At 46.2% G+C, this 15,479-nt stretch overlaps 2 protein-coding genes across 2 annotated transcripts; both read left to right on the top strand.

Annotated features, from left to right (window-relative positions):
* Positions 1-730: 730 nt before the first annotated feature.
* On the top strand, positions 731-7,306 carry LOC135804481 (uncharacterized). The gene is made up of 5 exons (XM_065318362.1): positions 731-1,333; positions 2,538-2,707; positions 2,987-3,135; positions 5,428-5,610; positions 6,311-7,306. Exons 1-5 carry the CDS (start codon positions 913-915, stop codon positions 6,843-6,845), a joined length of 1,458 nt encoding a protein of 485 aa, XP_065174434.1. The 5' UTR covers positions 731-912; the 3' UTR covers positions 6,846-7,306.
* A 1,043-nt stretch (positions 7,307-8,349) lies between these two features.
* LOC135804480 (myosin-2 essential light chain-like) lies at positions 8,350-15,308 on the top strand. Its single transcript, XM_065318361.1, has 6 exons — positions 8,350-8,631; positions 8,743-8,770; positions 8,940-9,083; positions 12,707-12,874; positions 13,747-13,824; positions 14,714-15,308. The coding sequence occupies exons 1-6, from the start codon at positions 8,629-8,631 to the stop codon at positions 14,740-14,742; spliced, it is 450 nt and encodes a 149-aa protein (XP_065174433.1). The 5' UTR covers positions 8,350-8,628; the 3' UTR covers positions 14,743-15,308.
* Positions 15,309-15,479: the final 171 nt, after the last annotated feature.

Raw genomic sequence — 15,479 nt, 5'->3', positions numbered from 1 at the left:
TTACCATTACAATTGTACCTATCGGTCCAGTATCGGCATCCGGCAATCGTGTCGCATCACCCAAACTGGGCTCTCTCCTTGGCCACCGTCTGCTACTCCTGACCTGAATACGGAAAGTAAAGTACAATGTCATGTACCGGTAGTTAGAGTAAGCTAAGTCGTATAGTCGGGTCTTATCCCCTTTACATGTATTATTATATTTATATTACCCGAGTTTAGCTGCACAGAAAATGGCTTGAACTACTGTAACTAGTGTACTTGAACTGAAAGTAAAGAAGTAACACGTTAGTTGAAGGAAGCCACTCCAACCTCCATGCTTCGGACAGTCAGTGCATGCAGAGTGTAGCGGATGCGGGATGGGCCTGCACCAAACAGATCGGATCAGACTCGCCAGAGCTAGAGACTGGCGGAGTTGTGCTTGTATTTTGCCCGATCCCGCGCGATCGATGCGCCCATATTATCCCCCCATAATCCGCCCATATGCCACATGACGCAAACCATTCACATGTGTGCACACGATCTCACGCCGGAACGACGTCTCGTGCCGATTGTTACCTCTTGCTCTGTTTACATGGTTTATGGCTTACTTACTTGGTGTTGGAGCAGTGCAGAGCTAGCTAGCCTGCAGGCTGCTAATGTCGTAATGACAATGCGTGGCACATGGCGCGTCGTGTGGACAGGTTTGACCGAGAAGTGTCGTAATTCACGTAAAGGACAGATAAAGACCCTGGTCGACTATAAAATGGAGTATCTGAAAGAGGATTCGGTTCTCACTTGTGAAGCGTATTCGAGGCAAGAAGATATATTTATTTGTTGCCGGCACTCTTTCTTGCTTGCAGCGCCCGTGAAAGCACAAGCCGGTAGCCCATTTTGGGAACATAGATAGTGAATGTTGTCTATTTGAGAGCAAGAATGAGGAGCTTGCTGGTGGTTTTCGCTTTTCTGTGCTGGTCGCTGGTAGCGACTGGCGGCGAGGGAAAAAAGACTCCAGTCGGTCATAAAATGAAGCTCGGCTCGCATCGACCGATGGAAGGCCGAGTGGAGACCATTGACTACGTGCCTCATCCTATCGACTTCTACGAGGAATACAGTGTGGGTAGTAAGCCGGTTGTCCTGAAGGGTGCTGCGCGAGACATGCCGGCCTTCAAGTTCTGGACGGACAACTACATGAAGAACAACTACGGTGGCGAGACGGTGGCAGTGGAGCCGGGCAAGAAGGAGAACCGGACTCGAGTGGCGCTAGAAGGCTCGGAGATGAATTTCGGAGAGTTTCTGGACAGCTATAACAGCTCAGATGTATACATGGTGGACTCTTTGCCCAAGCCAATGGAACGTAAGTACACATCATGCTACTTTTTTCTCTCGAAATTGGAATGCAAAATTCGAAAAACAATTCCCGAATCTTGCAAGAAAATTCTAAATCTCACCCAAAATGCGAGGAAATTTCGCTTTTTCGCGAATTTTCCTCGCATTCTGCATACATGTACATATACGGCGCCCAGAAGTTGTCATGAATTTTATAACAATAATTATTAATAGTCACTGGTTTGAGGGAAAGACGCAAACGGGAAACGTTTGAAGAAAAAATTGACTGTCACCACCAGGACTCGAACCAGGGACCCTCGCTTGTAGCCAGCGATGCTCTAACCACTGAGCTATGGTGTAGTCGTCATCCCAACAGAGACCGTTCAACATTTTCTTCAGATGTCGTAACTCACACTTCCTGTGAATCCACACATGCGGGTGGGACGCAGCCCTCACTGTAACCCACACACTTCACGTACAAACTAGCACGCGGGGAGCCCCAAGATATTAATAATAATAATTAAGAACTCAGATGAGCCAAGGAAAAAGTATAACATGGAAACATGTGGGCACAAGTTAAACTTAATATGCAATCGAATCCACCAACTAAACCGGAGTTGTCAGTTTTGTGCTAGATTGTGCATGTCTGACTGTTCAAAATCTGGTTTAGTCGGTGGACTCGACCGCATAACTTGTGCCCATATTTTTCCATTTTACAATAATAATAATGTCGCTTTTGTTAGTTACATGTACTCCATTGTAAGTGATTCGGCTTACTGCTCTGTATGCATGTATGGTACCGGTATATGCCGGGTCTACACGTAGAGAGTGCACTTCTACACGTCTTCTCAATGTGTCCACTCCGGATGGCCTGGCAGTGATATTGAAAGAGCACAGCTGATTGCTTGCAGAATCATACCTTTCAAGCTACTGCGGAGCCTGTCTACAGGCCTGATAAACAGCCGCTTGGCTAAGTTGGCATGCATTCACTGATCCCGACACTACCTCACTTAGGATGATCAGCTCATGGGAATATGCAAGTATGCGAACGTATTTAGAAGCATTTTGGATCCAAGCTGACAAGCTCTGGCATGTACATTTCATGTAGTTGTTCTTGCCCATCCTGTCTGCACTGCGCAGAGGAGTTTACTTAACTGTTCTTGCCCATCCTGTCTGCACTGTGCAGAGAAGTTCATGTAACTGTTCTTGCCCATCCTGTCTGGACTGCGCAGAGGAGTTCATGTTGCTGCACAACGTACTGTGTGGTGGATACACCAAGTTCGTATCGATGACCAACGTCTGGTTCAGCAGCGGTGGTACAAAGTCCGTCTTGCACAACGATGACGCCGACAACATCAACTGTGTGCTGAGCGGGAACAAGGAGTTCTTCATGGCGCATAAGGTACAGTAACACTTTGCTGAGACGGGCTTCTGACGTTGTGTATTGCCCAGCTGAATTTGAAGAACTTCGAAGTAGATAAAAATTAGGGGGGGGGGGGGGGGGGGAGATGGGATTGTGCTTTGTATGAGTCAAATGCTGAGTTTGGCTTTAAAGTTTACTTTTCGAACTGGACTTCAATTTGACTTTAAAAAGTGGTATTGCTACACGGTGCCCCCCCCCCCCCCCCTCTCCTCCCCCAGTGTGAGCCTATAGCATACTGTGTCTCTTGAACTGCTGCAGAAATACGAAACTGTGGTGCCATTCACAAAGGGTGGTCACGTGGATATCGATGTGGATGCTGTGGACTTGATCAAGACCCCGGAAATCAGGAAGGTGAAATGGTGGCTGGCTGAAATCGAGGCCGGCGATTGTCTCTTCATTCCGCACTAGTGAGTTGTGGCTTGTTCGCTACATCGTTGTAGTTCATTCAAACATGGACATGTTACGATGGTGCACTCTGCCAGGACATGAATTATTATTAATATTAAAATATTAATTCATTTCCTGGCAGAGTGCACCATCGTAACATGTTTTATCTGCTTAACTCCACCACACGATTCTGGTTGTGGCTCTGTATGGTGCTGAGACTTGCATGTTGTGTGGGTCGTCAGCCAAGACTATAGAGACACCGGGAGATTCAGTGACGTAATGGAGTCTCGGTCCGTTGTACACATGGATGCATCAAAATTAGCATTTTGCTGTTTCAAATCTGATTCTCACGATAGCAAGTGGCCAATAAGAGGTACATAGCTCGGAAGATCGGAACCTCAGCCCTGCAAGCACAGTGTTCGGTGTTTGCTGCTGCTGCTGCTGTTGTTGTAGTCGCCGTCGTTGTTGTTGTCATTGTGGTTGTTGTTGTTGTTGTGGTTGTTGTTGTTGTTGTTGTTAATGTGGCTGTTGTTGTGGTTGTTGTTGTCATCGTTGTTGTGCATGATCATGTATTGTTATGAAGACACGTGGGTCTCAAGTCAAGCTGCAATGGGAACAGTTTTGTCACGTGCCTAGAAATAGGCTTGTGTACATGTACATGCAGGCCCGCCACAGCCGGGGCGGCTGAGGCCGCCCCACTTTTTCGGCCTTTTTTTGGAGCACATTACAACAAAGCGCGATGATCGCAGCTTAGCGCAAACGTGACAAATCCTTGTCCCCGATCGTGGTTTGTTGCAGAAAAAAGTCTTTCATTGCAGTTACACTGAAATGGCACCAAATGCCTGGAAATGCTTGCAATTGGCTTCAATTTTTGAATTTTTTCCCGGGGGAGGGTAATGTTTGTCCCCGATCGTAGCGTCTTTTTCGTTTGTTGCAGAATCAAAAAGACTTTCATTGTAGTTACCGTACACTGAAATGGCACCAAATACCCGGAAATGCTTGCAAATGGCTTCAATTTTTGAAAATTTTCCCGGGGAGGACCCCGGACCCCCCCCCCCCTCCATGGCCGCCCCACCTCCAAAGTTGGTGCGACGGGCCTGACATGTACAGTGCGTATCGGTTATAGCGTGGTCGTGTAAAAGAATGATACTGCCTACAAGAATGAACTCTCATGTTTTCATAATCATAACATGGATTTCAAGTGCACGTTTATTCTTACAAGCAATTTTATCCCATAGTAGAATATATCGGTCCTAAGAATGGACTTTGTGGAGCGAAACATGCCAGATTAGTACAAAGTGTATCGCCAGTAGTAATAACATCTGTCCAATTCCGTTCTGATCTGACTCTCATTGCATCGTGGTGCTGCAGATTCAACTGTTGTGGTCATGTAACTCATGTTGCATAGCCACATGGTAAGCCTATGGGACTATGACCAGCCACATACACAGAAGTACTGCGTTGCATGTCTTCCTGCCCCTGCGCACATGCATATGATACGCCACACTTGATTTATCGTGTGTAAGAAATATCGGAAATAAGAATAGAAAGTCGTTTTTCAAACACCCACGCTATAACCGATACCTACTGTACATGTCAATATGACATTGTGTACACGTACATGTCAATATGACATTGCGTACATATTACAGTACGTATCGCCTATAAGGTTGGCGGCTATAGTGATCAACTTCTCAAATTCATTTTCATTTGCCTAAGTATACACAGTTACCGCGTATAGTGATAATCGTCTATAGTAATATATCGCCTATAGTGATCAAATTCAATATTCAAAAGACCTCTGCTACATTATTTTAGCATCGGCTAAAGTAATTGATGTGGAATCAAGTGATGTCAGAGGCGAACAGAAAGTTACTTCTTTGTGAAATTTTTGCCCAGTGTTTCGTAAGTTCTACCTGTAGTATTAGTTGTCCAAAATACCTCCATTGTGAGGATATGCTGACGATGTGTGTCAGGAGCCTTGGCTGCATAGGCATGATAGGGTGCATTTCTCGAAGTAGGAGTACCAGGACGTACGCTGCAACCAACTATGCAGTGTGTATGTGCACGGCGCGCTGAGTCGTTTGATACCCCACTCGCATACAGTACATGTACATGCAGTATCGGTCATAGTAATATATCGCTTATAGTGATAAAATGCTCAAAATCAAAGACCAACGCTATAGGCGATACTGACTGTATGTCAATATGACATTGTGTGACGGCTGAGCAATGATTCTAAAGCCCGTAGCTATCCTCAAACACAGTGGCATAATTCCAATTTTGTATGCTATTTTGTATTTTCCTTGCAGCTGGCTTCATCAAGTGCGCTCTACGGGCCGTAATCTGGCCGTGAACATTTGGTGGCATTTCTTCCGCAACTTCAACTACACAGAGTGCATGACAAGGGATGAGAATGGCTTGGAAGTTCGCAAGGATCTACCCCAGTACAAGCCATTTTCAGGAGTAACCATCCACGAAGGAGAGTCGCACAGGTAAACACTGTGCAAACAGTGTCACATCATGGCCATCTGTGTGTGTGTGTGTGTGTGTGTGTGTGTGTGTGTGTGTGTGTGTGTGTGTGTGTGTGTGTGTGCTTGTGTATGTGTGTGTGCGCGCGCTTGTGTGTGTGTGTGCATGTGTGTGTGCTTGTGTGTGTGTGTGTGTATGTGTGTGTGTGCGCGCTTGTGTGTGCGCGCTTGTGTGTGTGCGCTTGTGTGTGTGCGCTTGTGTGTGTGTGTGTGTGTGTGTGTGTCTGCATGTGTGTCTGCATGTGTGTGTGTGTGTGTGTGTGTGTGTGTGTGTGTGTGTGTGTGTGTGTGTGTGTGTGTGTGTGTGTGTGTATGTGTGTGTGTGTGTATGTGTGTGTGTGTGTATGTGTGTATGTACATGGTGGGTATGTGTTTGTGGGTGTGTCTGCATGTGTTTGTGCTTGTGTCTGTGTTTGTGTATGTGTATGTGTGTCTGCATATGTGTGTTTTTGTGAATGTGCGTGTGTGTGTGTGGGGGGGGGGGTATGTATGTACTGGTATGTGTGTAAAGGGGGGGGGGGGGGGTGCTACTCCTGTATGGACGGCTTCCTTCTGTTTGACGAAGGATATAAGGTCTGCGTTGGTGCCTGCGATTTCAGAAAGGACTATCTTGTAATGGCGTCTTTGGAAGTAGTTTTGGTTTCTGTGTTTTTATTGTTCATAGGAAACGTCTGGTGGATGTGATGTACCCTACCAATGCTCACAAACCCAGGAAGCTGACAAAAAAGCAGGTTATGGCTGCTGTGTATGCGGGTGATGAGGATGAAGACGAAGCTGAAAAACTGATTCTCCAGGCCAAGAAGGCTGCTACTGCAATCTTTAACGCCGGAAACAAAAATGGTGACAAGTACCTGGATATCGAGGAGCTGTACACCATCGATGCTGATCTTTTCCTTGAGCTGTTTGGCGCACCCAAAGGTGGCTACAGCCTCGAGGATCTAGGAGTAAAAGATGACCTCGTAGACGATCGGAGGGCAGAGGGTGAGGATGATGGCGGTGATGATGAGGGAGATGAGGGTGAAGGTGATGATGACGCAGATGAGAGTGACAGTGAGGGCGATGAGGATGGCGACAGAACTGACCTTGCTAGCAGCAATCAGGCAAGAGAGTCAGCTGCCAGCAAAGATGACCTTGACATTGATTTTGAGAGGGGTCCCTCTGAGGAAGAATTGAGCCAGCAGCCAAAGGATGAGCTATAGAATTGTATGCTGCAAAGCCCGTTTATCCACACTACTACAACGCTGCTGCTTTGTGCAGAGAGTGTGTGCTGTTTGCTGTTTTTATATGTACAACGTACATGCCCCCCCCCCCCCTCTCTCTCTCTCTCTCTCTCTCTCTCTGTATCTCTCTCTCTTTATTACGGCGTGTGTTGACGGTATTTGTTCTATGCCTTGACTAAGGGGTTACCAAGAAATGTATGTCACGGCTGACAAAATTTGAAATTACTCAAGTACTGATATTTTCATCCCAAATGGCGCTCGTGTGTGGCTTGGTCTCAATCCAGACCTGTACATCATCATCTCAGATTATATTATCGCTGGTTTGAATGTGCTGATTTGATTGGCTGGCTTATCAAACTACCATATTTGCCTACTGCTGTTTAAAAAATATATATATTTAGAGTGTTTTGTAACTGACGGTATGCAAATTCAAAAATGTTTATTTCGAACGGCCTGATTTGAATGTATCCTGCTGGCTGCTGTACATGTACTGGCACTGCTGCTTCAACATGGGATAATATCCTGGTACAGCCATGTACATGTTTTGCGTATGTTCCTGTGAGTGGATTCAGGGGCGTAGATCTACGCAGGGTTCTTCAGAGGGGGTTACATCGGCATGCATGTAACCGTGCGGCGCGTAGATATCACGATTATCGGTACTCTACGCGTATGCACGTGGAGTCCGAAACGAGAATCGGGGGGGAGGGTTCGTCCGCCCCCCTCGAACCCCCCACCCTGGGATTGCGGTATCATGGGTTGAGATGTTACCACCCTGTGTATGCTATTTCAGCTAATACGATTGGGCTAATGTGTAAGTCAGTGTTTGCACATGCCTGGGTCCGTGATGTTCTCATATTCTCTTCTTCCTGCATCATCTTCACAGTCAGTGGGAAGAGAGAAGTACATGTAATTATTACTAATTTAAAGTAATTTTGTATGATAAGAAGGAACGAGTATAAAAAATGCAATGCCTCTATACGAGTCTACGTGCAGCTAACATGTCCTTACTGACTCAGTGACTGTCTTGCATCAGTGTCATAATATTATTATGTCTGAGCTCGAGCTGGTTGAAGTGTTTCACGGTCTCACTCGGGAGACAGCCAGCTAGCGCTAGCGCTAGCCTCGCCCGAATCGCGATAAACACAACATAACACACTTCGAGTCTTCGGTCAGAACTACCTGCACAACTTCAAGTCACAACAAAGACATGGCACACACACTGGTTAGGTCAGTGACTGACCATGACACCGACACGCAAGTCACAACACGGAACACACCTCGCACTGACAGATACCATACACCGCTAGCGCGCGCTGCATGTCCTAGAAAGGCTAGATCTAGGCGCTAGGCGTGTGCAACCGCGCTGCATGGCCATATACTAGTAGTAGTAGCGGACTGAGGTGAGGACGGCCGACCGCACTCCATCCACCCCACAGCTGTACTGTCGCCTGTCGTCGAGTACTGTATCGTGTGAAAATCTCACTACACTGCATGCAAAAATATTCTTGTCCAGGCCCAGGGAGCTAGCTACAGGCTGCCAGCTCATTGACAGTCGGTCTACAGTGTTGCCTGTTCAGCCGCTCGGACTCAAACACAGAAGCAGTAGCGACGAGTTCTAGCCTCGACCAGTTGTTGACGAACCCGCTGAAACTCCTTGTGATTTCTCCTCTCGGCGCTCAAGTCAGGAGTGTTTCACTAGCTACTCTTTAGCCACAACTGCACCGCTGTAGTGCTTTCTATTTCCCATTTTGGCACGAGCGAAATGGTAAGGCAGTTTGGCCAAATTTGTCGCTTATGATTGGAGAAAGTGGATTTGAAGAATGTTTTGGCTTCTCTGTTTATGGTGTTCCATTCTGCTTGTTCGCTGCGAGCACAGTCTGGACTTTCTGACGACCAGCTCGCTGGTAAGTGCTTCCTTCCACTTGCTTTTCCTCAACTGTACCACTGCCTCCTCATCTGCACTGACCTTGTTTCAATGATTGGACATTTGCCCGGATGACTAAGCCAAGAATTTGCCCAATTGCATGCTCGTGTTTTTACTCGGTTGCTTTTTTTTGGTTTTGCGTCACGCAGAGCATCGCGATGCATTCTCGCTGTTTGACAAGAAAGGTGATGGCAAGATTGACCTGAACCAGCTTGGCGATGTCCTGCGCGCTCTCGGTCAGAATCCGAAGACCTCCGAGGTAAAGAAGATGGCCCAGGATGTCGACCCACGAGGTGAGGGCAACATGGAGTTATTTACTGAGTAGGTGGCTTGGGAGGTGTGCGCATACAACTGTGCATGTGAACTTCGGCGTGTGTGATGTGCACTCGTTCATCTGACGGCAGTTGAGGGAACGGTGCGTCTATACTTTTCGTTGGTGGTGTAGAGACTCGAGCGAGTTAGTGAGGATGGAATGGGTCTCTTGTATTGTTGCGAAAGCGGCATGTGGTATGAGTGTGGGCCCTCTAGCTGGAGGTTTGTCGTTTGTTGTTGGAGAGATTCCTCGTTATACGTTTGGCCTTGGGAGGTACGAGGTTGTTTTTTGGGGTGCACAAATCTAGCGTAATCGTCTAGCCAGTTGGTCAACAAATCAAATCTCCCAGCTGCTTTAGGTGATCACGCAGCACGTGCGGTGTGTTGGGACACTTTTTTTAGGGCTTCCGCTCTGGGCTGATTTCTCTGAAGCCGGTGACAGCACCCGCACCCTGCCCATCTCACCCACTCGAGAATGCATGCGTGAGGTAGCCACTGCCGCTGGCATTGCACTGACTACGCACTACCTGTCTGTGTACAATGTCTATGTGTAGTGCCAGTACTGTGCCAGTAGGCACTACACTGTACACAGTCGTCCCTCTCTAATCCGGCACCTTTTGCAACAGCATTTTCTGCTGGATATACAAGGGTGCTGGATTATCAAAATTCTGCCCTCCAACCCGGCCCACCTGTTAACATACATGTTTGTGTCGTACGTATAAACGTAGGGATTTTCTGTGTCAATCCAAGTACTCTAATAATTTCAGAAATTTTCGGTGCTCCATATTTTCGGTATGAGGGCAACTGGCTAGGTTAGGTGAAAAGAAATTTTCGGTACAGAGAAGCAGTTCCCTATTGGATTATGTGTGATAGTGTTTGTTCGGTGTATTGAAATTTTAGTTGTGAAACAGACACACCGAAAGTACCGAAAATAAAAGTACACCGAAAATTTGTGAAATTACAGTACTTTGTGGAATGCATGTCTTCAACACACACTTGGGAATATCCTATGCACTGGCATAGGATATTCCCAAGTGTATGTTACATGTGTTGTGTATGTAACAATGCTCACTGACCGTATGCGATGTACAACTGCTGGATTAGAAAATCGAATTATGTACAGTTTGAGTGATTTGTTGCAGAAAATCGCTGCTGGAGGCGGAATTCAAGTGCCGGATTAAAGCGTAGAAAATGAACTGAAAAAATCCGTTTTTCCAAAAAGTGTGCTGGTTTGCAAGGGTGCTGGATAAACAAGTGCCGGATTAGAGAGGGTCGACTGTATTGTAGTTTAGTAGTGGCACTGCTAGCTTAAACTAACTGTAGTACAATATGTAGCAGTGTTACTTGTAGAAGGGTTTCATTGCATAAACGGATTGTGTATACAATGACTATGCACTAGCATCCCATGTTTTGAGTAAGTAACGTTTGCAGTTGGGTCAAGAAACGTTTGGTGTTCCGAAATAGGCACTACAAGTAAAATTTAATATTGATTAGTTCCACAAATCATTAATCGACTTTTCAACACAAGGTTTACACTGCTGTTGTGTACTGAGTGCACCCTGTAGGTTGTATCCTGCAATAGTCATGGGAGGGGATTCTTGCTGGCTGCTGTTCCACATACCAGTAGCCTGTGTGTATAGAGCTTTTTCAAGGGCGCGGCACCGTGCCCGCCAGCGGCACTCACAACGGCGAACAGGTCACACGTCAAAACGTATCAAAAAGTCTAGGAAATGTGACAGGTTTGTGTCCAACAGCGCTTAGAGCAATTCTGAAGCTTGTTCTTTTTCGCCCAAGCCATGGAAGGGTTCCTGGCATTGGCTCTGACTCACCACGAGTGTCGGACATCAATTTGAGCGCCATCTTAGTGGGTCATTCACTTCCATGTGTCCGTTCCCGTGCAAACTGAAAGTGATGAACTGGGCTTCGCCTGGTCACCAGCGATTCAAACACTAGGCATTTCTCGCACGTGATCCTAAAAAGTGACCGTTGGTCTCTAAGTTGAAAAGGGTCCATACCTGTAGGTGGAAGATGGGAGGAATTGCAGGCCCCAGGACCCTGGCTCTGCCCAACATACTGTGGTTGTGATGTTGTGTCTGTCAAATATCTGATTTCGCTGCCTTGGGGACACAGCTAGATCTTCTTTTTGATACCAGAAGCATCCTTTTCTCTCTTTTTCATTTCAGCCAATATGGCTACTGTACTTCATCCTGGGGATGAGACATGGGCAAGCGTCTTTATGGGCAAAACAATTTACAATGCACTGTGGTGGTGGAGACTAGAAAATATATGAATAATAACAAGTGTGTGCATGTCACAGTGATGTACCAGAATCATATTCACAGCAGCACATCGTCAAAACACGTCGGTGATGGGGCGTTGATCTGATGGACCTGCCAATACTGCGATCCACTAGAGCCTCATTTAGCAGACACCTTACACCTACTCCTAAAGGCGCCATCACGCTGAGGACACATGGGTTCAGTCCTGGAGACTGTTCCCGAATCAAGTTTTAACGTTGATGCCGGTTTGGGGATCAGGATGCATTCAAATTCAGGACAGATGCCCGCGCGGCGATGTCCATGATTGGGAAGTCTCATGGCATTGACCTACTACAGTTGTGGCTAAAGAAATCCTACCCATAAAGTCAAAAGTAGCGTTTCCATTTCAATTAGATCGTGCGCGCTCCAAAAAACTATCCGAGGGTCGCAGGTGCCGCATGAGCGTTGGCGCTGCTTTCGGCACGTGGGTCGGATTTCGTTGGCATCGACCTACAATTACTTGAACTACAACTACATGTACATTGTACTATGTCTATGAACAACAATGACTGTATCTTAGCTGTGACTTTTTTAAATTTTTTTTACAAAGAACACAAACCCGGCTCGAGACAAAAAAATAACAAGAAAGATAACAAAGTTGCATGCAGGGAGAACGAAGAAACGACTAGAACACAGAAGTTGAGGGTTGACAGAACGAAGAAACGACTAGAACACAGAAGTTGAGGGTTGGCAGAACAAACAACTATTGAGTCGGGGCTGACTACTTGTATCCACTAGCGCAGCTGTGTAGGTGGGGCGTTGTGGACTCCTCCGACCAGACGTCTCGGTATCCTTGCACACAACGCGCACCAGGGGGGAGGGGTTAAAAAAGAAAGAAAGAAGAAAGAGTTAGGCCATCAGGTAGTTATGCTAGTCTCAGTGGTGTACACGTCCACGGCAGTCCCACAAGTTTGCTCGAGTAGGTACTTGTACACTGCTACTTTGAAGCGTTGCAGCGCTGCCTTGGATGGGGGAGCGTTCAGGATGGCAGAGGGTAGACTGCGTGATCTCTCTCTCTCTCTCTCTCTCTCTCTCTCTCTCTCTCTCTCTCTCTCTCTCTCTCTTTCTGTTTTTTCTTGGAGTTCTTATTTCTTATAGAAGTAAGGAAAATGAATATGGTGCTCATGTCACACTACATCTCAATGGTTGTGGGTTCTAGTTGTTATTTCATAACGGATATTTTCAAGTGACCTTCATAAATTTAACAATAGTATGAATAATAGTATGGATCGGAAATGACATCAACTTTATTATTTTCTGTGTGTGTGTACCACTACAAACTGCAGGTGCAAAACGGCTAGGATTCGAGGAGTTTCTTCCCATTCTGAATAGCGTGAGGAAGAAGAGCGCCCAGGGAACACAGGAGGAGTTCATTGAAGGCCTGAAGGTCTTTGACCGAGATGGCAATGGAACAGTTAGCTCTGTCGAGCTCCGACATGTCCTCACCAGTCTAGGTACGTGACACTACTTCCTCCGTTAACAAAATACTTCGTGTTTCGTGATGGATATCAAAATGGTCAAAAACAGTTTGTATCGACTGTAAATCCTGCATGAGAACGTGCCTCGCGAGATTCTGACCTGTAGTGTATATATTATACATGGTGTCAAGGGGTCATGTTCGAGCTGCTAAGTTAAGACGCTGAGCCTAAGCTTGAAACAAAGACCTGGTGCCGGAAATGGGCCAAAATCAAGGACTGATGGTCTCATCTACAGACCCTGGCAATGGACTACCACGATGTACCGTATTTTCCCCACTAAATGTACAGTACTTCTATTTTTCAACTTGAGGTGGTCAGACCTGTACTACTATATAATAGACTTTACTAGTATTGGAGACGTGTACTTTTATTGTTTCTGGAAAGATTGACTGCCTGGGTTGGGTGACAAACAACTCGTGATTATGATACTGTAAGGCTGTAAATACATCCAACCATCACCCGGGTAAGAAACAGTGTAGAAAGACACAAAGATGATAAACGTATAAGAAAAACGAGGTAAGGTGGACCCTGGTACCTGTACCCCAGTAATGCCAATCACATCATTCCGGTATGTACTATTATTAGAGACGACACGTGTACTTTTATATTTTTGATCCACACTCAACATGTACTACAATTGGAGACGTACTAGTATTGGAGACGTGTACGTTTAATGGGGAAAATACGGTATGTTAAGCAAAACACATCAAGATTCCTGCCCGCTTCAGTTTCCGAAAGCTGTTGTGGCAGACCCATTCGTAGATATGTGAATTGAAAGTGCTACTGACCACGTTTGTGGTGTCGTTATCTCTGACCTTGAATATTGCTATCTGCTTTCTATCCGACAGGAGAGAAACTAACTGATGAAGAGGTAGACCAACTACTTGTCGGTATGGAGGACGCACAAGGTCAAGTTCAGTATGAAGGTGAGATTTCAAATCCTGGACCCATAAAATTGGAAATACGTTCCAATTGGAAGACATCTGTGTGGATGGCTAATAGCCTAAGTAAACGCCTCGATCCAGGCAGAAACAAAGACGAAAATGAACACAAAGCAATGCTATCGTCATCTCCTAACACGAATGTCGCGCCACCACGACGATCTTACGCTGCGATTCAATTCTCTCTCCAAGTTTTCGTCCTCGGGGCTTCATCAGGGAGTATAAACAAAGCAATGTGTATTGAATAAAAAAAGAGCATGTGGTTTAACAAAAGACAGCGAAACTATGTACAGCACAGATCAGTCAATCCGCATTAGATTAAACTAATAAGTTTCTAGTCGAGAACCACTGGAGAGCATGAGCACGCATGTGCAGAAGTACTGGATCCGAAAACCCAATTGATCACACGCTTGCAGACATGCTGGATCCCAAGACCCAATCGAGCACACGAGTGCAGACATGCGGACTCCCGAAAGACCCAGTAGTGTCAGCAAGAGAGCAGCTCTACACCCAGTCCTGCACACATGGGCCAGTGCTGTGGGGCTCACCACATCGAGTGGTATTCAGCAAGCTCACAGGTAGCAATGTATTAGCAATTGCATCAATAGCAGGTTAGACCGACAAAGACCAGCTGGAGGTGGTTATTATTGCCAGAATGAGGTCATTATCAACTGTCCAACGTTACAGTTGACATCAACAGCTATTTAAAGTACTTGTAGGTCTACTCCTGTATCCGAGTCACTTGTCATAGTTGAAACTATTGCTATTCCCTCGCTGCAGCTGATACTGGATCCAAGTGATGCGTGATTGTAAACAACTGGCAATATATGATTCCGTGTGTATCTGCTGTGTCGTCTTCTATTGCCTTCTTCAGAGTTTGTAAAGACCATCATGGCTGGTTAGAGTGTCGATGAGAGAAGAGACTGGTGAGAGGACGACGCCGGCCTTCGCCGCACACCAGATAGCAGATATTAAGGAGCTCAACCTAAACCTGTATACAGACAGACCCCAGACGCACGCATCCATACACAGAGCATAACATTATCATGCAATATCCTCCATATTGTAGCGCTACTACCCAGGAACAGCCCGCTGCCTACGAATAGCACTCATGCACAAGGTCCGCCGCCAGCCGTGGGCGGTACATCATTGTGCGTTTTGCTGCGGCCATTGTGCCCAACTACATAGTGCCAGACTGTTGTGTACCCTGTCCTCTGTACTCGTACCTCTGGCTGCTGCTGTTGCTGCTGCTGGTAGTGTGCATATTATCCTTTGCTGCATACGTACTAGATATTGGATTCTTCAAAGTAGTTCTAATTATTTACTAGCTACAACGGTGCCAGCCTATAACCGGTATACATGTACATGAATGTATGAAATCCTGCTATAGCTCTGTGATAGCTCTTCTGTTCCTTTCCACCTCTGTACTTGTAAATACACATCAATCTGGATATTGCTTGTTCCAAGGACACCGCAGTACTGAGTTATTGAAAGCCAAAAATCTTGCTTGTTGGGTGAATATTGACTTCAGACAGGGTCCTCTAATTTCAGAAATTTCCGGTGCTCAATATTGTGGACATTGAAATCTGCAAAACGGACCAGCAGTGCTCACTGGCCCGGCTGCAAGGCCAGTGCCCCGT

This window comes from Sycon ciliatum, chromosome 1 (genome assembly GCF_964019385.1).
Source record: "Sycon ciliatum chromosome 1, ocSycCili1.1, whole genome shotgun sequence".
NCBI classification, from domain to species: Eukaryota; Metazoa; Porifera; class Calcarea; order Leucosolenida; family Sycettidae; genus Sycon; species Sycon ciliatum.
Note: the sequence above shows the minus strand (reverse complement) of the source record. Positions and strands in the feature narration are given on the sequence as shown.